This window comes from Polypterus senegalus, chromosome 4 (genome assembly GCF_016835505.1).
Source record: "Polypterus senegalus isolate Bchr_013 chromosome 4, ASM1683550v1, whole genome shotgun sequence".
Taxonomy (NCBI): Eukaryota; Metazoa; Chordata; class Cladistia; order Polypteriformes; family Polypteridae; genus Polypterus; species Polypterus senegalus.
Genome location: NC_053157.1, coordinates 112,566,861 through 112,594,420, shown reverse-complemented (window position 1 = coordinate 112,594,420; position 27,560 = coordinate 112,566,861). Strand labels below are relative to the sequence as shown.

General features: G+C 39.4%; 1 protein-coding gene across 1 annotated transcript; it reads right to left on the bottom strand.

The window, feature by feature from the left end:
- Positions 1-305: 305 nt before the first annotated feature.
- On the bottom strand, positions 306-26,001 carry zar1 (zygote arrest 1). The gene is made up of 4 exons (XM_039751182.1): positions 25,281-26,001; positions 809-901; positions 663-737; positions 306-561 (listed from the first exon to the last, which is right to left on the bottom strand). The coding sequence occupies exons 1-4, from the start codon at positions 25,962-25,964 to the stop codon at positions 418-420; spliced, it is 996 nt and encodes a 331-aa protein (XP_039607116.1). The 5' UTR covers positions 25,965-26,001; the 3' UTR covers positions 306-417.
- Between the last annotated feature and the right edge of the window lie 1,559 nt (positions 26,002-27,560).

The following is a 27,560-nucleotide window of genomic DNA, read 5'->3' as shown; positions in this document are numbered from 1 at the left end:
TGCCACTTACTCTGCCCTCCTCAACAGCATAATGCTACACTAACTTACTGATGATTAGAACACACTATTTTCCTTGACTTCATATTTAAAATGTAATTAAGACTTGTTGCTGGATTTTTAGCTTGTTACTTTGACTTTAGTTTTTCTAGGACCCACATGAATTTGCTGCCTATAGTCACCATTTAGGCTCAACTCTGTTAAGGATGCTGGTTATGCAACACATTAATTTCTAGTATTAAAATGTGCAATATGAATTACTCATTTGATGAAACTCCAGTAAATGTACTGTAAAGACTTGCAACTCATTAACAGATGCCCATCACTGCCATTTATTATAACTGTTCCTGCCAGTACAAAAATAAAACTGACATCACAACTGACCCAAACCAATTCTGCAGGAACTGTACTAGAATAAACTTAAATGATGTATTTGAAGCTGAAGGTGCTGTCACAGGACAACCTTTTGCCTTTGCAGCGTCCACATAGATCCTGGCGATGAGGTCTCTTTGGGTCAACATGGCGCATGGTTATAGTACATGTGCACCTAGCATGCTTGCAAGTCTGGGGAGCAAAAGGGAGAAAGGATACTTCAGGTAGTAAACTCAAACATTTAATAAACTGTTTTCACATGGAATTTAGATATTTGAGCACAAAGTTGTTACCGGGCAAGTAATATCCTCCACACGATAAGGATTGAAGGCTTTCTGACATGTTCGACAAAACTGCTTGAAGTACACCTGTTAGGATAGGGGTAAAAAAATTAAAAAAAAAAAATTCCTTTGTTACACAGGTAAAAGAAAAACCTTACCTTATTAGTTCCTTGAACACACCAAACATAGGCACTTTCCCATCTTAGATTACAGTCACGACAATGATAGTAGCCATATTTCTGCTCCAGGAACTGCAGGAAAACAATGCATTCCTCAAACGTCAAAGCTAAATTTAAAAACAAGCTTAGTACAACTAGTGTCTAAGACAAAACTGGCTATAAAAACCCACAGAATGTGGTCTACTTGACCAGAGAATGCAATCACTACCACTACCTCCAAATAAGGAGGAAAATTGAACATAAAACATGCAGTAACTAAGATTTAAGGCAATACATGCTTTAGTGCAGGGGTTCTCAAACTCTGTCCTGGGGGACCCCTGTGGCTGCAGGTTTTTGTTCCAACCAGCCCCTGTTTTTAATTGGACTCCTGGGCTAATTGAGTGAACTGTTTTGCAGATTTCCTGTTTTGGGAACTATACAAATTAGAAAACTAAGGTTGGTAAAAAAAAAAAAATTGTATTAAAATGTATTAAGCAGTTATGTATTTTTTTTCTTTTAACAGTATTTTCATCTTAATTGTCATTCTACTTTTCTAGGTGTTCCAATTGTTTAATTAATCTGTTATTTACTACTACTGTGGGGCTGACGCTAAAGTAGTTGCAGCCTTTCAATTGTTTGTTTGGGTTTCTGCTCTGCTCGTTTTAATTGTCATTAAGATTCAATGAAGGGAGCAAACTGCACAGGAAAGGGTGAAATAAGTTAAGCATTTAAATCCATAGCAAAAACAAATATTTCTAAGTTTCTTATAAATGTAAAAATCATGCTGCTGTGCTTTTCTGAATGTAAAATAAGATAAATACCATCTAATTAAATGAGATCAGTGCTATCAGGTGTCACTGATTAGGAATCTGGTTGAAACAAAAACCTGCAGCCACAGGGGTCCCCCAGGACCGAGTTTGAGAACCCCTGCTTTAGTGCACTAAACTAATGTTACATTTGAAGTACAAACTAAGTGATCTGAAAACATGCTCTATGCAAATAAGCTAGAACACAAAGCCAAAAGGTAGAAATTAAAACAATCTAGCACAAGGTAGGGACAAAAAAAATCACCAGGGAGAACAAATATGGCTAGATTACATACAATGTTACACTCAAGTACCAACCTACTGAACACGTGTCAACTTAAAATCTTTAACATCTTATTCTTTGAAAGGCGATTTGCCTAATTAGGGCTCTTTCAAAAGAAAATCTTAGTCAAAAGTAATTTTAAAGTGCCACTTGGAAGAATCAAAGTGGTACATGGAAGCTGCTTAAAAATTAGGCCATCAAAAAACCAAGCAACAGCACCCTAAGGTTACCATTGGCACTGCCATCTTGCCATACAATTGCATCATAGGTTTGAGTTAATGGGTCAGAATGGTTGTCAAATACTTTTTCTAAGTGTTTAGAAAAACCTACAGAGTACACTTTACAAACTCATAACCTATATCACATCTTAAGGGACACCCTTGCATTTCATATTGGCTAGTGACTGCCTAAAGAATTTAAGTAAATACTGCACTTGAAACAAAGCACAGCTTTCAAAAATGATTAGAGATGCCAACATGTTAAAGTGCTAATTGGGAGATTTGTAATGAGGTTGGTGCCGCTTTGAGAAGCTGACCTCAGACACCACACTATAGAAATAAATGAGAAAACAGCATTAAGACAAGGCCTCCAAAACAGTCACACATTAGGACTTTTATAGACAAGCACTACAGTCTAACACTAGCCATCAGAATAGTGCATAACCAGGACAGACAACATGCATGCATAAATAAAACAGCTGCTAACATATCAAAGTAAAAAAACTTGCTCATATGGAGTGCCCCCAGTTGAATTTTGGAATGGTCCATGCCCAGGTCATCTAGTGCTTTAACTTGGCTCAAGATATCAATTTGACAGGTTGGTGCCTTCACTTATACCATTTAATAGCTGAATTCTGTTGCCAATGAAAAATTTCAGAAATGTAGTCATGTAATTTCAAATTGATTCGAAACAGCAATATTTGGCATTTTACAATATCAAATTTACTTTTGTGAAACTGATGCTAAGCTTTCAAAAACATGCAAATGCAGCATCATTCAGCCCTAGTCTCTTACCACACAGCCCGCTATATAGGGATATTGCTGGGAGGCACGCCAATGTAACAGGTTTTTTTTTTTTAATTTTATTGCAATCTATACAAAGCAATCAAGTTTTTACAAAAAGAAAAACTGAGTTAACAGATCGATCCCCACCCAGAGAGCAAGCCAAACTGTAAAATTTAAGGCTTGTAAACATACCTAAATTATCTATGCTTTATGAACTTATTTTAAGATATTACTGATTAGATCCTGCCATGTTTTGAAAAAAGTTTGTATGGATCCTCCGAGTATTTGATTTTTTCAAATTTCAAATATAACATCAATTTCCCACTGACTTAAGGAGAGTTTGGGTTCTTCCAGTTTTATCAGAATAGGTCTATGTGCCAAAAGTGTAGTGAATGCAATCAATTTGTGTTTGTCCTTCTCCACTTTAAGCCCCTCTGGTAGAGCCCCAAGCACAGCTGTTAATGGGTTAGGAGGGATTGCGAGTCCAAGGCTGTCTGACAGGTAATTAAAGATTTTTGTCCAGAATAATGTTAATTTGGTGCAGGCCCAGAACATGTGACCCAGTGAGGCTGGGGCTTGGTTGCAACGTTTGCAGGATGGATCATACCCTGGAAACATTTGAGAGTTTAAGTCAAGACAGATGTGCTTGATATATAATTTTGAGTTGTATAATTTTATGCTTTGCGCATATGGAGCTCAAGTGAATTCTCTGCATTGCTACTTTCCACTCCTTTTCTGATATATTAATTGAGAGATCTATTCCCCCAGTGTCCTCTTGGTTCTTTGAAAGGGAGGGATTGCAAAATTATATATTGTAGAGTCCAAATCCTTGAGACTGAGCAATATTTTTTCCAGCATGGATGAGGGTGCAAGAGGAGGAAAATCTGGAAGGTTCTGTTTAACAAAGTTCCTGATTTGAAGATAGTGAAAGAAATGTGTAGCTGGAATATTAAATTTGGAATGTAATTGTTCATAGGATGCAAAAACATTGTCTATATAAAGATCTAAGCAAGTTAATTCCAAATTTTTTCCAGATATTAAACTGCATATGTTTGTGAAGGTTGAAAGAGGTTGTTCTCTTGCAGAGGTGCCACAGATAGAAGCTTGTCTTAGAATCTGTAACCAATGTAGAAGGCATAGTGAGTGGAGCACAATTGGGTTATTTGTATATTACCAATAGCCTGTGTTTTTTGCAGCACAGAGCAAGGAATACAAAGTACTGCAGGATTTTACTTCTATTGTGGTCCAAGCCCGAGTATGATCACAGTATGTATAACAGTTTTGATTAAGCAGGAAAAAAATTTGAGGATCTAGTCCAACTATTCATACGCCAAGAGTCAACTTCAAAAGCAAAACCACAGCACAGCCACTTAAGATGGGGAGGAAATAAGGGGAGTAATGTGAGCAGTTACAAGCCACTGTAAGGTAGTGACAAGGTCAGAAAGCTGGAAATACCTTGCACTATGTATAAAAAGAGTACTGTTTTGGGAACAGCTGCATTTTCAAAGGTCACATTTCAGTTGACTGAAGCAGCTATACAGATCAGTTAGTGGTTGAAGATGGCACCGATTGGTGTGGCTGGCCATCTGGGGGCTGTTCCACAAAGCGAGCTTATAAAATCGAGGATTATTTGTAATAGCCTCGCTTGAGTTAGCCTAACAGTTCACTTCAGGCTCATTGAGTTCCACGAACAAAATTCAAGTGTATTTAATCTCCGCTAATTCAAGCCAAGCTTGATAAGCGAGGCTCGTGCGCGTCCACGCGATATCCAGCATCGATTAACAAGGCTGCCTTTTATAAGTAAGAATGGAAACTAAGGAAAGAGCTGCGTTTTTTTCGCAGGCGGAGCAAGAATTACTACAAGCCCATGAGGACTACAAAGCTATAATAACTAGAAAGGGGAACACGAGCTGTATTATCAAAGCTCGTGAGGCTGCATGGCAGAAAATAGCTGACAAGTTAAATGCGTAAGAACATGATTTTAGTAACTTGTGTTAAGGATGTCAAACTATTTAACAACTAAATGAGAACAGTTTCAAGCCTTCAAAATGTATAGTCATTAAAATTTCCTTTTACATATGCATTTTGTTATCAGTTGCAAGGTACTTTAAACTGCACAGGCTACTACAATGTCACACACTCTGTCTGGTGTAACTCAGATGCCGCAGGCAGTTAAACCTGGATTTTAACTGTCCAAATGTCATTTCAATGCGTGCCCTCGTCTTACAATGGGCATGGTTGAAATGTCTGCTTGTGTTGCAGGATCTGTATATGGTGTGAGAAGAAACGGTAGACATGGGTATCCTCTGTCACCAAGCAGCACACCAGGAAACATTCCTATAATGGAAAGTAGACATTAGACTGTAGTATAATAAACTATAGTATATTTGTGAATTTTAGTTGACTTGCCTTGTCTGAGGCTTTGAGCCAGTGAAGACTCGCGAAAAATTCTGGCATCATGTACTGATCCTGGCCATTTTGCCACAATGTTTGAAATTAGATGTTCAGCAGTGCATACCATCTGAAACATTTTAGGAAATGGTAATGACATACATTGCTAATGTTGGACGACTACACTTTCACCTCTTGTATATAAATGTGAGATATCAGTACTTATCTGTACATTAATACTGTGATATGATTTGCGGTTTATGTAATCAGGCTCTGTTGGACCTGCTGGAGCCTTTATCCTCACGTGTGTACAGTCAATGGCTCCAATGACGTTAGGAAAGCCTGACAAATTAAATTCAGTTACTTATCAGGTAATATTTATGTGCTGTAAATGAGTAGATGTTTAAAGATTAAGCACCATTAATTCCAAAGAAAGTTTCCTTAATGGCAAGAATTCCTCGGTGGCCAGGAAAGGTAATGAATATATTTAAAAAGGACTTTAATGCAACGCAAACCTTCCTGATTTCACGGCACACTGTAGCTTTGCTTAAATGTTCAGCATCCCCCACACTGTACAGAAATGAACCACAGGCAAAATAACGCAAAGCAATACACAAAGACTGTGCAACCGTAAGGGCTTTAGAGCGACGTGTGTTTTAGAAATATAAGGTTCCAATAACTGACACAAATATGCAATACTGTGTCTACTAAATCTATAGCGCTCGTATAAATCATCCGCAAAATGCAATGGGATCTATCCTGGGCCAAAGTAATTGTGGAACCTGTTGCCTTAAAGCTCTGAATGAGCCTCGCTCCCTCATCAACTGGATTATGAATAAATGGGCACGCCATGGTTATTCATGTAAAAGCCTTCAATGCACTCCTTGTCATTTTATACTTTAAGTAATTAGAATCGCCTGCATGTAATCTGTAATAATTTTATATTGGAGGGTCGATGTGTGCGAAAGAGGGAGTGAACAGCAGCAGAATAATCCCAGCCCTGCAGAATGTCGTGCTGTGACATCACATGGCTTGTCCAATCATATTCATCAAGCTAAACTAAGCTTCACAACTAACCTGCCACGGAGCAGGCTTGTCCAAGAGCATATGTTGGCATAGTAATTAAGCGGAGCTTCAGGTTAGCCTCGTTCGTGGAACCGAATTTCAAGAAATTAAACCGGGATTATCGAAATAAGCCTGGATTTTGAGGTTCGCTCGCTTCGTGGAACAGCTCTCTGCTCATCTCACTAATCTGTTTTAACTGTTTGTAGGATAGTGGCTGTTGGGATAAACTAACAATCTTAATTCTTTAAGATTTTGCTTTCCTCAATTTTCAGCTCCTGATGAGATATGTAAACCTCCACCTTTTTTTTATTCATCTCCCGACTTTACCCGACAGTGTTCACCTGTATCAGTGAGCTGAATGCCACTCAGAGACAAACATCCACTGCTGCCATGGAAAAAGCCAGTATTGCTGTTAAACACTTACTCAAGTCCCAAAGCTTGGATTCCCAATGCCTGCGAGTCATCTATGACCCATCTTCTCCTGCACAGGACTCCATCCCTGGTCCATGGGCACTGGATACTGGATTTAAATTTCTCCAATTCAAGGTAGCACCACTCCTCCTGTGTGCTCTCAGGCAGTAAACACTGCTAATCTTTGCACACTCACCCATGCTCATCCCACAATGAACACTTCTACTTCTATCAAGGCTGCTTTCGAGTGCGAGATCAGTGTCTAATAACTTATTCTGCAAGACTCAAATCTGGATTTCTTTTTCATCACTGAGACCTGGATTGTAAATGGTGACTCATGTTTTACTGACTTGGCACTGTCAGCTGACTCGTTGTGGTAGGGGCATTGCCACCGTTTTTAAAAGGATGTTCTTGTCAGCCTTACAATGGATCTGTTTAGTAGCTTCGAACTGCAATTTTTCGAAGTGTGCAGCCCCCCTTTGTTTGCTGTGGTTTATAGACCTCCTGTAATTGGATACTTTCTGAATTCTCTGATCTTCTGGCAGATATTGCCCTCTGCCATGACAAAGATTAATGGCAATTTTAACATTCATGTTCATTCAATTGAAACCCATCACTATTGGACTCATTTGATTTTATCCAGCATAATACTCAAACCCTTGATCTCATTCTTGCATGTTATTTCAGTTAATACTGATTTGTTATGTTTTTCACTGATCACTTTTCTATAAGTGATTTGAATATTACTGTTGGTCCAGGCTAGTAGTTGTCCCCCCCACACTGCTCTCACGTTAAAATTCTTCCATTATATCCAATTTTAAAACCATATTCTCTAGTCTTGATGTGCATGTCCAAAATAATGGTATTGTCTTAATTCAATTCTTCTTGTAAAACAGTTTGACTCAATTGCTCCACTCAAGATACGCTATAATAAGACCTGCTCCCTGGCTAAATGAAACTATGCCATTGCTGCAATGCACCTGTCGAACTGTGGAATCAAAAAATTAATGATTAGAGATAACATAGGAGTTTCTGCAGTGTTGGGAAATATACTAAGCCCCAGTACTCTGTTATAAACAAATTAAAATTCTCACCAGGATAGATTTACCTGAATTACATAGAATAATCTCAACTGAAATCCTCCACCTGCACCCAATACCAACAAGATTTTTTCAAAGTAGTATCAGGCGTGCCAATTGACAATATTCTTGACAAATAGTCTAGTAAATTCGTCATTAGATACAGGGGTCTTCCCAGACTGTCTTAAGACTGCTGTAGTTAAACCCCTGCTCAAGAAAAATGTTGACCCCTCTGCTTTTGAAAATTTTAGACCCATCTCTAACCTGCCCTTCAGTAAAATTCAGTTGCAGTTAAATGACCATCTCAAACATGCTATTCTTGATAAATTAGTCAGGTTTTAGAATAAATCACAGCACAGAAACTGCACTCATAGTAAATGACTTGCAGGTAAATGCAGACAGAGGCCATTTATCTGTTCTCATCCTCTTAGATGTTCTTAAGAAGACTGAAGTAAAAACTTAGGGGTAACTGACTAATCCGAATTTTAAATCATATTCAGACCACTAGGACAGCATTTTTTCACTTAAACATAGCAAAAGTTAAACCTCTTACATCATTGAAAGATGCTGAGAAATCCATGCTTTTGTTTTCAGTCGCCTAGATTACTGTAATGCACTCCTCTCAGGACTACCCAAAAAAGACATCATTTGCAATGAGTGCAGAATGCAACTGCTAGAATCCTAACTAGGAAAAGAAAATCTGAACACATTTCTCCAGTTTAGATGTCACTTCACTGGTTACCTGTGACTAAAATTCTGCTTATTGTTTATAAAGCCTTAAATAATCTTGCTCCATCTTATATTTTGGAATGTCTGACACCTTATTCCAAATCATAACCTTAGATCCTCAAATGAGTGTCTCCTTAGAATTCCAAAAGCAAAACTTAAGTGGTGAGGCAGCCTTCAGCTGTTATGCACCTAAAATCTGTAATAGCCTGCCAATAGGAATTCGCCAGGCTAATACAGGGGAGCACTTTAAAACACTGCTGAAAACACGTTACTTTAACATGGCCTTTTTATAACTTCACCTTAACTTAATCCCGATACTCCGTTCAATTCATCATAACTATTCATAGTGGCTCTAAAATCCATACTGACCCCAACTCCATTTTTCTGGTTTCTTTATGGTGGCGGCCTGCGCCACCACCACCTATTCAAAGCATCATGATGCTCCAACATTGGACTGAAAGCCAGAAGTCTACGTGACCATCATCAAGTCCTTCCATGAGAACCCTAAATCCAAAGAGGACTGTTTCACTTATGTTCGGTAGATTGCTCAGAGGGGACTGGGCAGTTTCATGGTCTGGAATCCCTACAGATTTTTTCTCCAGTCATCTGGTTTCCCCCCCACCCCCCGTTTTCTGTCCACCCTGGCCATCGGACCTTATTCTATGTTAATGTTGACTTATTTTTTACTGTGTCTATTTTTCTATTCTCCATTTTGTAAAGCACTTTGAGCTACATTTTTGTATGAAAATGTGCTATATAAATGCTGTTGGAAAAAAAAAAAAAGGATGGTCAGATTGTTTCTAAACAGATTTTTAGGACTTCTCTATTCAACTTCCAGGCTGCAGTTAAAACTGAAGATTCTTTGCTGATTTAGTATCCTGTCATTCTAAGAACTCTAGGGTCTTAATTCAATTAATGCAGCCATTAACCTGTATTCTGTGATGGGATTAAATAGTACTGCGCATTCATGTGAACAGTTTGTCAGCAAAATTGATACTATCCACTGTGGCATTGTTCAAAATGGCTATGAACCTACTACTGTTAAACTGGACATCATTTTGGAAACTTTTGATCTCGTCTCACTTTCAGTTAAAAAGTACTATTCACACCCTTAAACCAGTTCTGTCCTCTTGATATTGTACCACCATGCCTCATAGTGGAAGCATTTGATCTTTTGGGTCCATCTTTACTAGCCATTATCAATGATTCTATTAGTGAGGGATCTGTGCCCTCATTTTTTAAACATGCTGTGGTGCATCCCTGTCAAAAAAGGCAAAATTAGATCCTGGAGTTTTAGCCAATTTTCACCTGATTTCCCCACTGCCATTTCTGGCTAAAAGTTTAGAAAATTTATAATTGGTTGATTGCCTTAACTCCAACAATTTAAGATCTACCAATCTGGCTTTAGGCACTATCATGGTGTTAAGACGGCCCTCCTAAAAGTATTCAAAGACATCTCTATTACTGACTCAGGTGAAGCAGCAGTCCTTCTCCTTGACCTGTCCACTGCCTGACACTATTGAGCATGAGATATTGCTGTTGTGACTTGATCTTGTTGGGCTTAAAAGGGGCGGCTCTTAACTAGTAGACACTTCAGTGACTAAATTCCTTTCGTCTACGGCTTCTCTTAAATATGGTGTTCCTCAGGGATCCATTTTGGGTCCTATTTTATTCGCTATATACCTTCACCCTATTGGAGCTATTTTTAGGAAATTTAACATTTCTTTTCACTGCTATACTGATACACCATTATATTCCCCATCTACAACTCTACAATAAGACAACCACACAACTATTTTTGAACTAAGATCCTGGAAGGCTAATTTTCTTGATCTGAATCAAAACAGGTGCTTAGTGGGTCCATCAGCTAAAGCCCAAATTGGTCTTGAACTTCTAAGCTGTCTTTTGCAAACCTCAAGTCTGCAATCTTGGCATTACCTTTGACAGTAACCTCTTTTGAGAAACATTAATTCAATAGTCAAGACTTGCTTTTTCCAGCTTTGTCTATTAGGTAAGATCAAGCCTTTTCTAGGGATCTTGCAAAAGCTACTCATGCTTTTATCTTTGCCTTGATTACTGCAACTCACTGTATTCTGGGATTAGCAAATCCTTGATATGCAGGTTACAGTTGGTCCAGAATGCCGATTGCTTCCTGGTGGGGCAAGAAAGTGATTGTTTCTCCAATATTTGCTTCTTTATACTGGCTGCTTGTCAGTTTGACATGCTTTTAAAAATCTTGTTACTAGTTTAAATCTTTACATGGGCTTGCTCCTGTGTATTTATCTAAATTGTGTTTTACTCCAGCCATCTAGAATGCTTAGATCTTCTGGTCAGTTGTCTCTTGTACCAAGTGTAAAACTAAAGGGGACAGGGCTCTTGCAGGTGCTGCTCCCCCCGTGGAACTCTTTACCTCACAAGTCATCTACAATTGAACTGTTCAAAACAAGATTAAAAGACTTGTTTCTATTCACTTGCATTCTGTGACCTTCAGTGATACTGATGGTTTCCTCATTGTGATTTAACATCACTTCAATTTTATGTTTATATTTCTATTTATGTTATTTGTAACTTATTCTATCATTGCAAAAGCACTTTGGCCACAGCAGTCCTATGTTTTAAATGTGCTATATAAATAGACATCACAAGCACTTAAATGCTTTACAAAACAGCACAAGTATAAAAAGCAATAGAAGTATTTCAAAATATCCAATATGAAAATACCAAGTTCTTTGGCAAATATGACAGCCATACTATGATAGTTAAAACAAAGGGTGTTGAATGAGCTGACTAGGGTCACAAGTCTGACTGGATCTGCAAGGGTTTATCAGAAGTAGACACTATGCTTCGTTTTGATCTAAATATACTGCTCAAAAGAATTAAAGGAACACTTAATCAGAGTATAGCATAAAGTCAATGAAACTTATGGGATATTAATCTGGTCAGTTAAGTAGCAGAGGGGGTTGTTACAGTTTCAGCTGCTGTGGTGTTAATGAAACAAACAGATGCACTAGAGGGGCAACAATGAGATGACCCCCAAAACAGGAATGGTTTAACAGGTGGAGGCCACTGACATTTTTCCTCATCTTTTCTGACTGTTTCTTCACTAGTTTTGCATTTGGCTACAGTCAGTGTCACTACTGGTAGCATGGAGGAGATACCTGGACCCTACAGAGGTTGCACAGGTAGTCCAACTTCTCCAGGATGGCACATCAATACGTGTCCTTGCCAGAAGGTTTGCTGTGTCTCCCTGCACAGTCTCAAGGGCATGGAGGAGATTCTAGGAGACAAGCAGTTACTCTAGGAGAGCTGGAGAGGGCCATAGAAGGTCCATAACCCATCAGCGGGACCAGTATCTGCTCATTTGGGCAAGGAGGAACAGGATGAGCACTGCCAGAGCCCTACAAAATGACCTTTAGCAGGCCACTGGTGTGAATGTCTGACCAAACAACCAGAAAGACTTCATGAGGGTGACCCAAGGGCCCCATGTCCACTAATGGGCCCTGAGCTCACTGCTTAGCAGCATGCAGCTCGATTGGCATTCGCCATAGAATACCAGAATTGGCAGATGCACCACTGGTGCCCTGTGCTTTACAGATGAGCAGGTTCACCCTGAGCACGAAGTGACAGAAGTGAAAGGGTCTGGAGAAGCCATGGAGAACATTATGCTGCCTGTAACATCATTCAGCATGAGAAGTTTGGTGGTGGGTTAATGATCGTCTGGGGAGGCATATCCATGGAGGGTCACACAGACCGCTACAGGCTTGACAAAGGCACCTTGGCTGCCATTAGGCATCAGGATGAAATCCTTGGACCCATTGTCAGACCCTATGCTGGAACAGTGGCTCCTGGTGCACGACAATTCCTGGCCTCATGTGGTGAGAGTATGCAGGCAGTTCCTGGAGGATGAAGGAATTGATACCATTGACTGGCCACCACACTTTCCTGACCTAAATCCAATAGAACACCTCTGGGACATTATGTTTTGGTCCATCCAATGCCACCAGGTTGCACCTCAGACTGTCCAGGAGCTCAGTGAAGCCCTGGTCCAGATCTGAGAGGAGATCCCCCACAACACCATCTGTTATCTCATTAGAAGCATGCATACAAGAACACAGGGGCCATACAAAGTGCTGCATACAATTTTGAGTTGCTGCAATTAAATTTTGGCAAAATGGACTAGCCTGCCACATCATTTTTTCACTCCGATTTTTGGGGTGTCTGAATTCAGGGCTCTGTAGGTTGATCATTTTCATTTCCATCAAACGATGTGGCATCCTTTCGTTTCTAACACATTACCCAGTCTAGATCAGTATAGATATCCAGGTGGATTTCTTTTTCCCCCATTGAGAGCTCGTGTTTTCAAAGTGTTCCTTTAATTTTTTTGAGCAGTTTATAATCAAATCTGTAAAATGTTCAAACAGTTCTACACAAGGGCTGGTCATCCCTGCCAAAAGCTATTTTGCTAGTGTCAAAACCAATATGAAACAATGGCATTTATTAAATTTACAGTTAAAATGTGACCTGTAAGAGAAATGGCATTTGCTAAGGTATGGGGCAGTGCTTCAGGCTTTACAGCTCAATAGGAAATTCTGGGATGGCTTAGTTTGAAAAATTCCCAATTCTTGACCAGACCATCAAAAGGATGACAACTCTAGACCCTAAGTGACTCTTTAAAAATGTTAACACCAAGTTCTTCCAAGGACCTGAAAATGCATACAAAGCATGGAAATACAATAGAGTTTGCAGCTAACTACTGACAGTATAAAATGTAACTAAATTAGTTAAGTGAAACCATGAAGGTCAAGAAAACTGATGTAGAACAGGTTGTATACTGTGCAGGAAGGCAAATCATAGAAGTGCAAGGCACATGAAGGCAGGCTTACCTATAAAAAGGTATGGTAGTACTGTATACTACTGTAGAATGGAGAAAAGTTTGGTCACTTCTCTACACGCTTGTATATCAGTGTACAGTGGCAAGTTATGCAAAAAAACCATCCACAGAAAACCCATTACTCATGTCAGATAGATAATGTGACCACAGATTTAATACAAAGCAGTTTTGCTTAAATAAATGTACTTCTACAAATTTATAATCCTAATAGGGAGCTAAAGCCTTATGGGAAATGTAAACCGGATTCTTGACAGATCTTCAATTCATAAATTTTTTAGAATAAGATTCTATGGAAGATGCAAAACATCTGCATAATCATTTTGGAATCAAGTGCAAAGGATAGAGGAAATTAAAATCTCCTGTAAGGTTTGAGATTGTTGGGGAAGTAGCATTTGAAGAGTAAAAAAATACACATGTTGCCAGCTTGTATGGCCTTTAGTTAAGCTTGATCAGGAAAGTAGACAAATCTACAATGTAGTACCTCAAGAAACAAGGTGAAGGTTTTGAAGCAGTCCTAACAGTACATAGGCTTGACAACTGAAACTTCTGGTAAATCTTAAATGTACCAAAAAATGCAAGACAGTCCAACAATCTTGTAGCTGGATGCCATCTGCAAGGGAGAACTAACATTTTCCAAAACAAGAATCCTAAAACCAATATGGCTACAAAATTGGCAAAACTGAGTGTGCTGCAAAAAAGTAGGGACTTTGAAGGGTAACCAAACCTAGGGAAATGCCAAGTTTCCTTTAGTTTGAAGCAAAATAACGGACACTTGCCTTCAAAAATGTGGCTATGGGTGTCAATTTTGCAGAGAACTGTTGTATTAAGCCAGCCTACAGTGCTGTCAGAATATTAAGATCCCTTCCCTTTTTGCACATTGTCATACCCCTGTGTTAAAACCTATCCTAAAAATTCAATACCACAGAATGACATGCAGTCAACTGGAATTTTTTAAATTTCAAATCTCACATTCACACATTCACATACCTTGCTATGACACTTAATGTCATCCTATGGAATAGGTGTTTCTAAACCTTGTTTGGAGTTTTACACCTGTGGCAAATTCACTTGATTGCACAGGAGTAGAAAAGGCAAACTGGTCTATACAAGATCTCACAGCCGACAATTACAGCCATGAAGTTGAACTGCCCGCAGTGCTTAGAAACAAGTTTATCTAGTAAGATATAAGCAGGGGTTGAAAACCCATTTAATTATGGGGCCACTGTACTCTTGGGAACTTTCAAAACTGCAGAAATTTTGGAACAACCACAACTCACCCTAGAGTTGACTAAACTGGGCCATGGTAAGATGTGACCAATGTCACTAGCAGAGTCCCATAAACTTCCAGAGAGACAACCACATCTACCTGATCTAAGAGATCTGGCAGAGTGGACAGAGACCAAATGACACATTAAGTGCCCTTTACTATATTCCAAGCAGGCTTTCAAGTACTGAGAAATAATTGTCTGGTCTTAAAGGATAAAACTATTCAGCCTTAAATGTATATCTGGGGAAAAAGTTACCACTCACCTATACAATACCAATCCAATAAAGCACAGTGATAGCAAAATCATGCTGTGGAGGGTGTTTTTCCCTCAGTGACAGGGGGCAGGGTGGGTGGTGTAGTAGGTCTGTTACAGTAAAAGCTGAATGGAGCAATGCACATTAATTACTAAGACCTGTCCTGAACCTTTGTCCAAAGAACCACTGCAGAAAGTAGACAAAATGAGTGAAGGTCACCTCTGAAATGATAGTGGCCCAGCCAGAGCCCAGACTAACCCAATCAAAACTCTGGAGAACCAGTGGTCTCTAGACATTGCAGAGCTTAATGGGGATCTGCAGAAAATTCCCAAACCCAGGTTCATGAAGCTTGTTATAATATAACTTCTGGAGTATCTGGATTTAAAAGATTAGCAAAACGCAACAACGTTTTAAGAGTCAAATTTAGGAAGGCATTGTCATTTAGTGAAATTAATCTTGATCCAAATAAAAACTATGGGGTACAAACTGAATTTGTTGCTTCTGAAAACATTTTAAGTACCTCCAACATTTTGGGAGAAGATCATGCTTTTCTGCTTTATTCAGTCACAGGTCCAGTCATGTTTACAGCAGTAGCAGCTTACATGAAATCCAAAGAAATATTTAAAAAATGTTAATGCAAGAAATGTGCACACAGGTCAGGAAAACCAGCCACCTATTAGTTTTTTCCAATTAAACAAGCTTTGAAAAAAAAGTGTCCAAGTTACTGCATTTTACCAAGTGATGTTAATTGCATTAGTGGTTCCCACATTGTCTTGGTGACCCACAGTGGCTATAGGTTATGTTCTAGCCATTTTCCATTGAATAGGATTCCAGTTTGATTTTTGGGGTCAATGTAGAAATTAGAAATATCCAAGTTTGGTAATAAAGCTGTTAAAGTAGTTTTACTTACATCAAAATGTCCATCACCAATTGTGAATCTAGTTGAAACAAACCTGTAGCCACAGCAAGTCCCCAGAATAGCTTGGGAACCACTGCCTCAAGACCCTGAAATGCAGCCAAAACCAGGGCACTTTATTTCAACAAAGTGTTTAATTTGGCAAGGACAACTCCAATCTACAAGGCATCTAGTTAAGTCCACTGCAATTAGTGAAGGGACCTCAAGTATAACAGGGTCCAATCATGCTTTCCTTTTGAGACCTTTAGTTATACACCCCATATGCTGGCACTAATCTGGAAAGTTTAGCCCATATACAGTACATCTCTGCATGTTTAAGTGCATCTAGTGCACTAAGAGTAAACACTGGCTAGTGTGCATTTGCTTAAATACTGTACATTCCTGATTTCAGTATAAGCAGCCTTGCTCTATAAACTATATCCATAAAGATCCATGGCGGCAGTTTCAACTTGTTTAAATCCAAACCTAGTTGCAGTTCTGGTAGCCAAGCCCCCTGGTTCTGTGATCTAGATAAACATTTACACGGCTTTGCCAAATTTTAATTTGAATTTAAAAATTATGGGAATGCAGTTTAGTGGGATCATTAAGAAAAGCAATTCTGCAGTCAATCTGCTGCTACACAGCTACCGTATGAGCAACAAGACATGGCTCATTACATGCCACCATCTGTTTACTGCTATTGTGCCATAAACTTTAAAAATGGGGCACTCAGGCACATCAGTTATAGTCTATAAATTCTATAAACTGAAGTACCTAAACAGCATAAAATCCCAAGCCAATTTCAATACATAGGAAACAGGAAAATTCTAAAGACTGTCTAAAATATAAATGATTTAGCGAAGAACACCTTATAGGTTTTAAGTTTACATATACTGTATTAAAAGCAATTGAAGTAGACATTTCAAAATGGGCCATGTAAATTAAAGCAAGGTTTCAATGTGTCAGAGATCTGATAACCATGTTTCACTAACCTGTCTTACTTGAAAGATGTTCAAATGTAGTAAATCTCCACATAATGTTGTCTGTTCAAAATGACAGGTTTGTTTACACAGAAATCTTTCAAACATGGTCTACCTGAGCAGATTCATATTTGTTCTGCAGATTATAAACCAAGCTTTGAAGATGAGGTTTAAGGCAGCACAATAGTTTTACCAAGTTAGAACTACCATAATCTCTTACCTTCAACCCTTAAAGCACCCGGCATTCCAACTCAAATGCTAAACTCAATGATCACTGGGACAAAAACTAAGCAAGTTTAATCAAGGCTCTAGGATTAGGAAAGTCAAGCATTCAGATCCGTAAGTTTTATAGTAAAACCAATATTTGGGAAATAACAAAAGATCACGTGCAACTTTTAAATCCCATGCATTCCAAGAAACAGAAATTTGAGGACCCACCACACTTAAGGCTAAGTAACCATAATACTCAAATTCTTCACTCCAATATTTAAGGTGAGCATATAAAGAAAATAACCATTTTAAAACTTCAGTAAATTGTTTTCTAGTTCAATGCACCTGCAAAATGCTTGTGCCTGTAGAAATTTAAACTATGGAGAGATTGTTCCACAATTATGGATACAAAGAAAACTGCATAGGCAGCAGCACTGGGCCTCTTTAGTCAAGTCTAAAAGGTTATGAAACAAGCCAGCAGTAGCGATGGTAGGCCCCCCCATTCTGGGGGCTTGATGACTGAAAATTACACCATAGCAACAAAACAAAATGCACTCTAGCTACAGCAAGGATGTTAACTATTTTAAAGTTAGACTTCAATATTTGACTTGTGCAACATATTAAGCATGACTATCACTCAGACTCTTTAGTGCATTTTATACATGGTTTCCAAATTTATACCATTCATACTAGCAACAAGTACTAGTTCAAAAACTACGCACTTTTGTATAGAACATAGCAAAAACCTCAACCAGGGCCTTGAATAGCACGAGAGCAACTGTTCTAATGGATAACTACTGTAGGATGCATGTTACAATGGTCTAATAGGTCTATTTAAAACTGCTATGGCACTTTGTGGCTTTAAAAAAAAAACACACCCCACACGCATTGGAGCCAAAAGGTAAACTTGGCAAATGGCATTATCTATCCAAATCAATGCATAAAATGGCAAACGTCTTCAAAGATTAAAGAATCTGTAGTCAGTCAAGAACCTGGATATTTCTACAGTTTTTAAACGGATTGAGAATTAAAAAGGTAACTGCCATTTAACTGCAGTGTTAAAGAATAAATGCTTTACACATTTGCCAAAAGCCTATTAGACACAGGCTAAAATAGGATTTCTATATATCAGAGGTAGATACACAGGACTTAACCTTTATGAAAAAAAACATCCAAGGTTAGAATGAACATGGATAACAAGATTACGTACATAGGATTATCCCTCAATTTCTTGTACTTGTTTCCAACATACTTTTGTAAATGCCACTAGGAGAGAATATAGGAGATGCACAAACCACAGTAAAAAGGTGGTCATTTGTATTCCACCACCAACAGTAGTTTGTCCAGATAGAGTTTAACAATGTCTTTATGCACATTTTAGAAAGACATAAGAATGGAAGGGCAAACCGAGTGCACTATCAAGTTACAGTATTCTTGGAAAGGTTTGGTTATTTGGGGTTCAAAATGAGGAATACAAAATGACAAAAATCTTATCACAAGGAGGAAAAGGCAACAGAGAAGTTACTCTAGCCAGAGGCATGCTTAACAACTAAAAACCACTGGGGAAATGAAACTAAAGACTGCTACAAGTGAAATCTAGAACACACACTAAAAACAGACTTGTGAAAATACATGAGCCAAATATTAAACGGTGTATAAAAACAAATTAAATGTTGGGGTGAAGAACCATCAGCAACGTCCACAAAAAGTGAAGAGTGGAAAGGAATATGTGAAGCTAAAATAAGGATGTTTGGGGTGGACACCAACAGTAACGGAGTCAAAGCTTTAGTGAAATGATTCCTAGCCTGCCAAAACACTAGAGATGGCCAAGGTAGGATTATGCTGTAAATTAACTTGAAGACTCAACATGCTCCATTCCCTCCTCTGCATTCCTGAAGAGCATAACGAAATTGAATATTGTATGAAGCCACCACAACAGTAAAGGTACAGTAATAAACTAAGCATGCCAATATTTCTACCCAAATCATTTTCTATATAAAGTTTGCCTCGTATTAGTAAATCCAGGACAAGCCTAGGAAGTACTGGTTAAAGGTGTTTAGACCACTGTAGTATATGGGGCACCCTGTCATTACATGGGAGCACCAAGTTTGAAAATACAGCAAAGGTCACCTAGGTAAGCAACTGACAGAAACAGGTGTTAAATACTTAAGTAGCTGCTTTCAACCACTTAATTTTATAATGTGAATTTAAAGGGGCTCAAGTCTGTCCTCAAGTTGAGGTAGAGATATAAGGGTCACTCTGACAACCACAAGGTAGAGAGTACATTCCGTCCTGGGGCATCAACTCCAGATTCAGGACCTTGCAGAGAAGGACAGCAACTCACTCAAGAGGTGTTAGGCAGGGGATGGTCCAATAGGTCATCTCAAAAGTCTACAGAGATAGTGGTGGACTGTCTTCAGAGGTATTGAATTAACTTCCAGGTCCACAGGTGGTAGAACCACCTGAAAGGGTGGATAGGTTCTTATCCACAAGGGAAGAGGAGAACAATGGCAGGCTAGAAGCTCTGCACTCTACAGTTACATGCAATACCTTTGCTAAAGCTCTGCCTGTGCTACATGGCAGTCCAGCTCAGAGGACATTTTAAATGTGAATCAAACATTCATGTAGAATAGAAGGGTATGGAATTTGTGGGACACTGACTCCTTGAAGGTATGGGACCTCTCCAACAGTAACCTTGCATTTAAAGCAAATGGGCACCACTGTACTGGTAATGTACAAGGTTGGGGATTGGGTGCCAGGGTGTTTAAGAAAGGTTTAAATCTTCACATGAAGGGATGAATAGCTGTGGAACAAATAAGAAACTTCCAGCCCAAAGTTAGTCATAGAAGTATTAGGTTGCTTGAAGGTCAGGAGTATCAGAAAGCAGAAAGCAAAGCTGAATACAGCAGAGCACTTATGAAATTATATGCAATAGAAACCTAGCTAAAGAGATGTGATGAGTAAAATAGACAAATACATATTTAATTGCAGAAACTCAAATGACTTGCACAAGTCATTAAGTTGATAGTGAGCCACGGTTTAGTAGAGAGGTTTGAACTTTATTAAAAATCAGGGATCCAAATATTCAGAACAGGTTACGGACATCTGCTGAAAACAACAATTTCAGTAGCATCTTTATTAAAATTTCACATTGAGGGGATATAGAGTATTAAACTATTAGCTGTATTAACTAACTGTTTTGTAAAGTACAACAGGCACTAACAGGCAGTACAACAGGCAATCAGAGACTAAGGTTACCAGACTACAAGCAAATTCAGACTAGTGTGATAGTTCATAAATTCACCACAATAACCTAAAGTATACAGCCATAACACGTGGCTTTGACAGGTCTCACTGTCCTAGGGTGGAAGACCAGCACATTGCAGTTTGGACACTTTCTAATCTAATGAAGTTTGATGTGATCTGCCTAAAAGAACAGAATGCCCAAACAGATGTGAAAAAGCTTAGACTTAAGACCCAAAGCTGGAACAGTTGTCAAAGGGGCTTATACAAAAGTACTTAAAAAGGTCTGAATACAACATCTCAGCTGTATTTTAATAAGTTGCAAACTTTTAAAACAAAAAAATCAATTTTCATGGTTTTTTGAATACACGTGGATGGGGAAAAATGTCAAAATTTAGTGTGTAGAAAGGGGTCTGTATCCTAATCTACTAATGTAGGAGAACACTCCAGTTTTTCAGGTATTTTGAAATTTACTCATTTGGGTCTTGTAAACTTGACCAACTGATGCATGAAGTCAACTCCATGAACCAAAAGCCCTATAACTGCTTTCTGCAGTACCCTCAGTGCAAGTCACTGAAATCTGTCAAAGTCCCAAACCATCATGCTCCACATTGACACACACCAAGAACTCCTTTTGCTTATTCAAGAGCATACAGAACTCCTGCATGATGATTTCAAATTTTGATTCTTGGTCCACAAGACCTTCCACTCTTAGACCACTGGTAGTTCCGAGTTGAGGCAGACCATCCTATTTTAGCAATTGCTTCCTTATTACCACCCTGTCAAACCTGCAACTCAGGCTTCACTGTTGAATGATACTTGCTTACAAAATCCAGCTAATGGCTCACAGAAACTTTGGATTTGGTTCTGTTGGAAAAATGGAGGAAGTTTGACTGGAACAGTTCTAAGTTCCTTTAATCTTAAAGAACACTACTCCAGCACCTTGGCTTTTTACAATTTAATGACCTACACTTAAGGACTAATGGCAAAGCAAATAAGCCATTTAGTAATATGGTACAATTGTCCAAAATTCTTTGGACCAGGTAGCAGACAGTCCCAATGCTGCTTATACCACTGCTATGACCTGTATGTTTAGCATGTTCTGTGCTGCAGTGATGCTAGTCTAGTTAACAGACACTCACTATGAATTTAGTTACAAACCAGTTAAATACTATTTTATCATACTGGGAAAGCCTACAAAATAAACAACCCTTTCGATCAAAGCTTTACTTTGTAAATTAGGTTGTCATTTAAGCTATGGAATTGCAGTTTAGACTAAAATTCTTGCTGCCTGAATTCATCCAAATTTGCCCAGGGAGAGAAGTTACATCCTAAGGCTTACAGTATATTCCTCCATCAGGAAATTGACTCTGCAACAAATGATTCACTCTGTCACTAGCACTAACTCATCCTTAACTTGCAGTTATCTATATATGGTAGTGACTTCACCCACATGACAATGGAAGGAACACTGACAAAATTCCATCAGTTTGACATGCTCCACTTAAGGAAACAATCTGGACCTGCTCTATTTAAATGTTAGATGCCTTCAAGTGTAAACTTCTGCCACTTTTGAGCAGAACTGACAACCTGATGCATCTTATTCCTAAGGTATCCTGGAGGCTGAAATCACTCCAAAATGACAGAAGCAAGTCAAATGGGGATATTGCATCACAAATCTAACTTTGTGCCACTATTCCAGTGACTGAATCAGAAGATTGCACAACCCTGAAGATGAAGGGAATCTCAAAACCAAAACTCAGAACATGACACTTGGAAAGGAGTGGGCATAGACTTTAGCAAAACAGGGCTCCGGTTCTAGGAGGGATAGAGAAGGAATTCCCTGAACCAATTCTTAGATTCGCCTCCCACCATAGTCCATTTTAATGGGCACTGTAGGCTGTCAAGCAAACTGCAATGTATGATCTGATATGCGTGACAGAACCACAAGGAACAGTCCTGTCTATTCTGTAAACCTCAGATTAATACCAGGTTGTCTCATTTGCAGAAACAGCCAGATCCTACAATTATGGGATGTATTGATGAGGGGATGACTGTAGAGGAATCAAGTGTAGAAAAGTTGAAGACAATTCTTTATGTACCAAGAAACTTGGCAGCACCAAGGAACTAATTAAAATTACTTTCACTGAACCAAAGCCTATATCCAGTCACTATTCAGGGAGTGACTGTAGAGGTGGCCTACTCCAAGTACTAGGAGGTCCACAACTGGCTAGACTGACCTCACAATGGTGGAGCTATACAAGTCACATCAGGCTCTTTAAAGACAGTGTTCCATTAATGTGGCAACAAAACCTTCACATTACAACTGACAGTACAATTTACACTTGTGGACCAGTAAATCACTTCAAAAGCCCATAGGATTAAATCTGAGTGCCAACAATTCTGCACATTCCAATTCATTGTAGCCAAAGAAGTATTCAGCAGAATTCACACAACTGGGGCTCCTTTATACCAATGGCAATGTACCTCCATAAAGCCTAACTGTGACTGAATGCCATGTTCAGACTGCAGTGTAAATATATAAATGAGTTTCTATAAAAAGCCAAATATCCCCCAGAGCCCCAAAAAAAAAAATATACAATGGGGAAAACCTGGCCCATGAGTCACAATACAGCACAATCAATGCCCAAGCCCATCTTGTAGGTCCACACCTCTATCACTGCAGAATTTCAAACCAAGTCCCTTTTCAGCACTCCTTTACTTGAGTACAAAGGGAGAGAAACTGTTGCCCAAGTCCTATACAGCTCCTCAGTGGCAACAAGAAAGCCCACAAAAATGGACACAGAATACCCAACACTACCTACAACTTACCAAAGAAATTCACTGTAGTTTAGGCATATCTGACCATTGACCACTTAACTGAACAGGAGGTGGGTTAGAGCATAGGTTACTGTACTATGTTTAAATTGCTTTACCAGTCAGGAAGTGTAGTACATGTGCATAACATACATTTTAATCATAAAACTCAGTTGACAAATTAAACAATCTTCCAGCTAAAGAACCAAAAACTGAGTAGTTCAAATCCACTGCATCGTTAATATAGAAAGTCATTTAAACAGGGCCAGCAATAAAATATCTGAAAAGGGTAGGGGGTGCCCTTGGTTTCAATTGCAGAGATTCTTTGATTACATAGACCACAGAACAAGGCCCATTATGGTTAATGCAGTCCAAGTTAACTGCCCATTTTATCTAGGATAAATCTAGCCCTACACTTAAGGTAAAGGCCAAAAAAGTTGCCTCAAACAGAATGTCAGCCCAGCTGTTCCAGAACACTTTAAGGCCAAGGATGGAGGAATGGGGTTGGGGACCCTCCATTTTTAAAAATACACAAAACAGTAACAATTCAGCCAGGAATCAAACCAATTCTAATGCTTTCAGAAGGGATGGGATGTTGGACAAAAAGGCTTCAAAGCTTGTATTAGTTTAATGAATCACAATTCCAGGACCATGCAAAGCTTTACAACCATGTGACAGGACATCTGAAGCTTCAGACATCACTGAAGCACCAGTAACAGTTTCAAAGCTTTGTAATGTCCCACATGTCATAGAAGGATGATGTGCAGATTAGACAGAATTAAACCGAGTCAGAAAGTGTAAAATGCACAATACCAGGGGTGGCAAAGTCCAGGCCTCAAGTGTCGCAGTGGCTACAGGTTTTCACTCTAACCGTTTTCCTAATCCGGAAACCAGTTTTCACCACTAACAGAGGGCTGAACTCTTTCATTAAAAGACAGCCAAACAGAAACAAAATGTGAAACGAGCCAACAGATGACCAGCTAAAACTGGGGCTTCAAATGCCAATCAATTGCACTCCAGTCACTTTAATAAAAAGCCAATTCTTGCTGTTAAACAAGTTATTTAATTCCATAGCTTGTTGCTGCTCTCATTCTGCCACAGCACAAATTTCAAAATCTGTTCTAAGAGCACTGTCAAAATGTTTTGGGTGACCCGAGTGATCAACCTTACCAAGACTATTACCTCTAATTTCAGATAGTGTAATGGGCACAAGGGAGCTGGTCACATGGTGGCTTGTTTCATCTCATTTTGTTTGGCTGCTAATTAAAGAAAAACTATGGGCCCGAGTAAAGTTAATCAAGTAGTAATCTGCAGCAAAAACTGGTCACTAAGATGGTAAGAATGAAAGCCTGCAGCCACTGCAGCACTCTAGGCCTGGAGTTTGCCTCCCCTGCACTATACAATAAGGAAACAACACTCTATTCTGTACTGGAATATAACACTAGACATTCTGTAAACTGTGCCCAGTCCCTCAAGCACGTGCCCCAAACTTATGATTCACCCACCAAGGGCAATTACACCCCAAACAATCTCACTGCTTCAAATACAAGGTCTCAAAATAACTCAATTATAAGCAATAGCTTCAGACCGTTTTGTATATATCAAAATTGAAACAGCTTCATTGGCTGGCATTCTCTCATGTAAGAGAGTGCCAGCTGCAGGGAAGCCTAGAAAAAAAAACTTGCCAAAGACTCAAATTCCAATTTAAGGACCAGTAGAAAGCACTCTAAAGGATAATGAGGTACCCAAGGACCATGAAAAAGCAAATATTCACAGGCACAAAGCACAGGTGAACACTAGTTGAGTGCTATAATATTCATAAATTACGTTTGACAAATGACAGTTATGAAATCAAAAAGCAGATTTTCCTGAGCTTTAGAAATATTCAGTACGTCAGAACTTTCATCCGGTTTCACTAGTAGGTGATTTGTAAAGAGAGTCACGCTTGCCTGTAAGTGGTACATTTAGAAGTTAAATTTTAACGGGCATCTTTGCCAATAACACGCAAGCGGCTTCGTGGTCTTGGCACTTAAGTAATGAAGTTAGACCAATAGTCTAGATATCATTCTATGGACTCCTTTGGATAAGCTACTGGTTCGAAGAAAGATTTGCGAAGACCCTACCGCCCGTTGCACCACGATGCTCACCTGGAAGCGCACCCGCGCCTTGCTCCCTTCCGCTGCCTGTTGCTTGACGTCGCTAACCACCTTGCCGTCCTTCGCTTCCACTATGCCTCCGCCACTATCATCCTCTTCCTTCAAGTCATCTTTGTCACTTGCTACTGCCGTAACAACGTTGCCAGGGGCCTCGCCCTTCTCTTCCTCACGGGAAGTGCCCTGGTCAGGTCGGATGTGGTTGTCGGCGTCGTCTGGATTCTCCTCAGTTTCCTCCAAGAAGGACGCAAGACGACGAGAAGCGATGGGAGAGTAGACGGCAAGTGTCCGGGGAAAGCGCACCGTTGCCTCCGAAGTAGGGCTACCAGGTTCGAGGGCCGGGGAATCGGGACGCCGTCTCCGTCTTGCCAATAGAGTACGGGGCCCCAGCGAACACTGGACCGACGCGTCCGTCTTGGGGTTCACCTGCACGCCCACATCCTTTGTGTTGGCCTTCCTCAGGCGCGGGATTAGGTTTGGGTTAATTTGAGACAAGATGGACTTGAGCTGCGCTCGCTGTTGGTTGTCAAAATAGTCTCCGACGTCGCCATAGCTGGTGAAGTAGGACTTGGGCCTCCAAGAAGAACCCTTTGGCTTAGGGTTCAAGTACCGGTACGAGTAAGGGTTGTACGACGAATACAGATAGCTATCAAGAGCCTCTTCGCCATACGAAGCCATGTCGTTCAGCCATCCGACCGCTCTCGTGCGCCTCTATTTAAATGCGGGCGTGCTACCTCATCTGCACCCTATTTGGCTGATTGCCATGGACACAGTCAGGTGCACGTGGCTTAGCTCGTGTCCTCATGTCCGTGGGTCTGCAAGTGAAGTGGGATCCCGGCCTGGGATTGGAGCCCACCCAGTAAGGATATAAAATGAATACATGGGTTCAAACTCTACAGGTAGAAATTTACACCAAAACTCATAAATTCTAACTTAATTCTAATGCAGTGAGTACAGGTTTCCATCATAAGCAGTATCTTAAACAGAGGCCTAATGGTGTTTACTTTGGCGCATTACACCCCAGTGTTTAAGTTCAGGAAAACAATTGACTTAAGGTATGTGGGAAAGAGTTTTATTTTCCTAGTGTATCCTGGCTTTTTGTTGTTCCACCACAAAAGTATGTACAAATTGGGCATTTGGCTAAAAAAAAAAAAAAACTAGACATGAAATACTAAACAAATCCGCCTAATAATATTTGTGCAACACAGTGATTACTGCTGCTTACTGTACATGCTGCCAGAGTTTGCCCTGTGTGTACTTGAGTTTCCTCAATGTATGTCAGTTTTCATTACACATCCCACAAATATATTTTATTGTGATTTTGTACATTATTATTACAGAGAATAAGATAAAGAGCAATGGTGGAATACAGTTCTATTGTAACAGTGCACACAAATTGCATCCGCCTAGCAATGAGTCCACTCTGAGCTGGGAATGTACTCGTATCATGCAAATTAGCAAGGGGAGCTTCTATAAACAATAAGCCTGTAAAGTCACGTTTGAATTGGAAGTTGTGCAGTAACAAGCAAGCAGTCCTTCTAAGGACAGCAAGTTACATATGTATCATGTAATGTGGATTAACATTTAATATTTTGATAATTTTTTGCAAATGGTCTTTTAAGAAGTAATGATCTAAGGAAAGAAACAACTTTCTTTAAACAAGTCCTTGTAAAATCCTTAGAACTTTAGGAATGCTATCACATTTGTTGGAGAATGTAATTTGTGTTAGTGAGTTTGGAAGGATTTATCAATCTACTTGTAACCATTTTTACAAGGAAATTCAACGGGCTTCCAGGAAGGGACAAGTAAACCTCTGAAACTGGCCAGCTAGGCTTAGATGAAAGGGCAACAAGGTTGGCCTAGAGATGGAATGGGATCATTCTGCAGTGATGGGCAACTCGCAAATGATTCATTCTTTGAATAACTCTTTTTAGTGATTCAAGTGAATCAGTTCATGAACACAAACAAATCAATTCAGTGGAGCTCAACAGGAGTGCTAAAGCACATTCATTTCATGTGTGATGCCATTAGCTTCTTGTGTTTGCTGATGCTGATAGATGTTTAAAGCACAAGTACCACCTAAATCATGAGTCTCAAATTGCTTCACTTGTGTTTCTTTTGACTTCATACTATATCAATATCAGTGAACAAAAACTCTGTCACTGGTGATTCTCTCATTCATCATATAATAAGCACAGTGCTGTATCAATAAATTTATATCAGAACCAGTAATGGCACACTGCAAGTTAGCACGATAACGTGCAGTGAATACAC

Excerpts from the sequence above, each read along its gene's own strand:
- zar1 (XM_039751182.1), bottom strand. The coding sequence starts at position 25,964 with ATGGCTTCGTATGGCGAAGAGGCTCTTGATAGCTATCTGTATTCGTCG. Across the intron at positions 902-25,280 it reads AGGCGCGGGTGCGCTTCCAG|TTCCTGGAGCAGAAATATGG; the intron begins GTGAGCATCGTG and ends GTTTTCCTGCAG. Across the intron at positions 738-808 it reads GTGTTCAAGGAACTAATAAG|GTGTACTTCAAGCAGTTTTG; the intron begins GTAAGGTTTTTC and ends CTATCCTAACAG.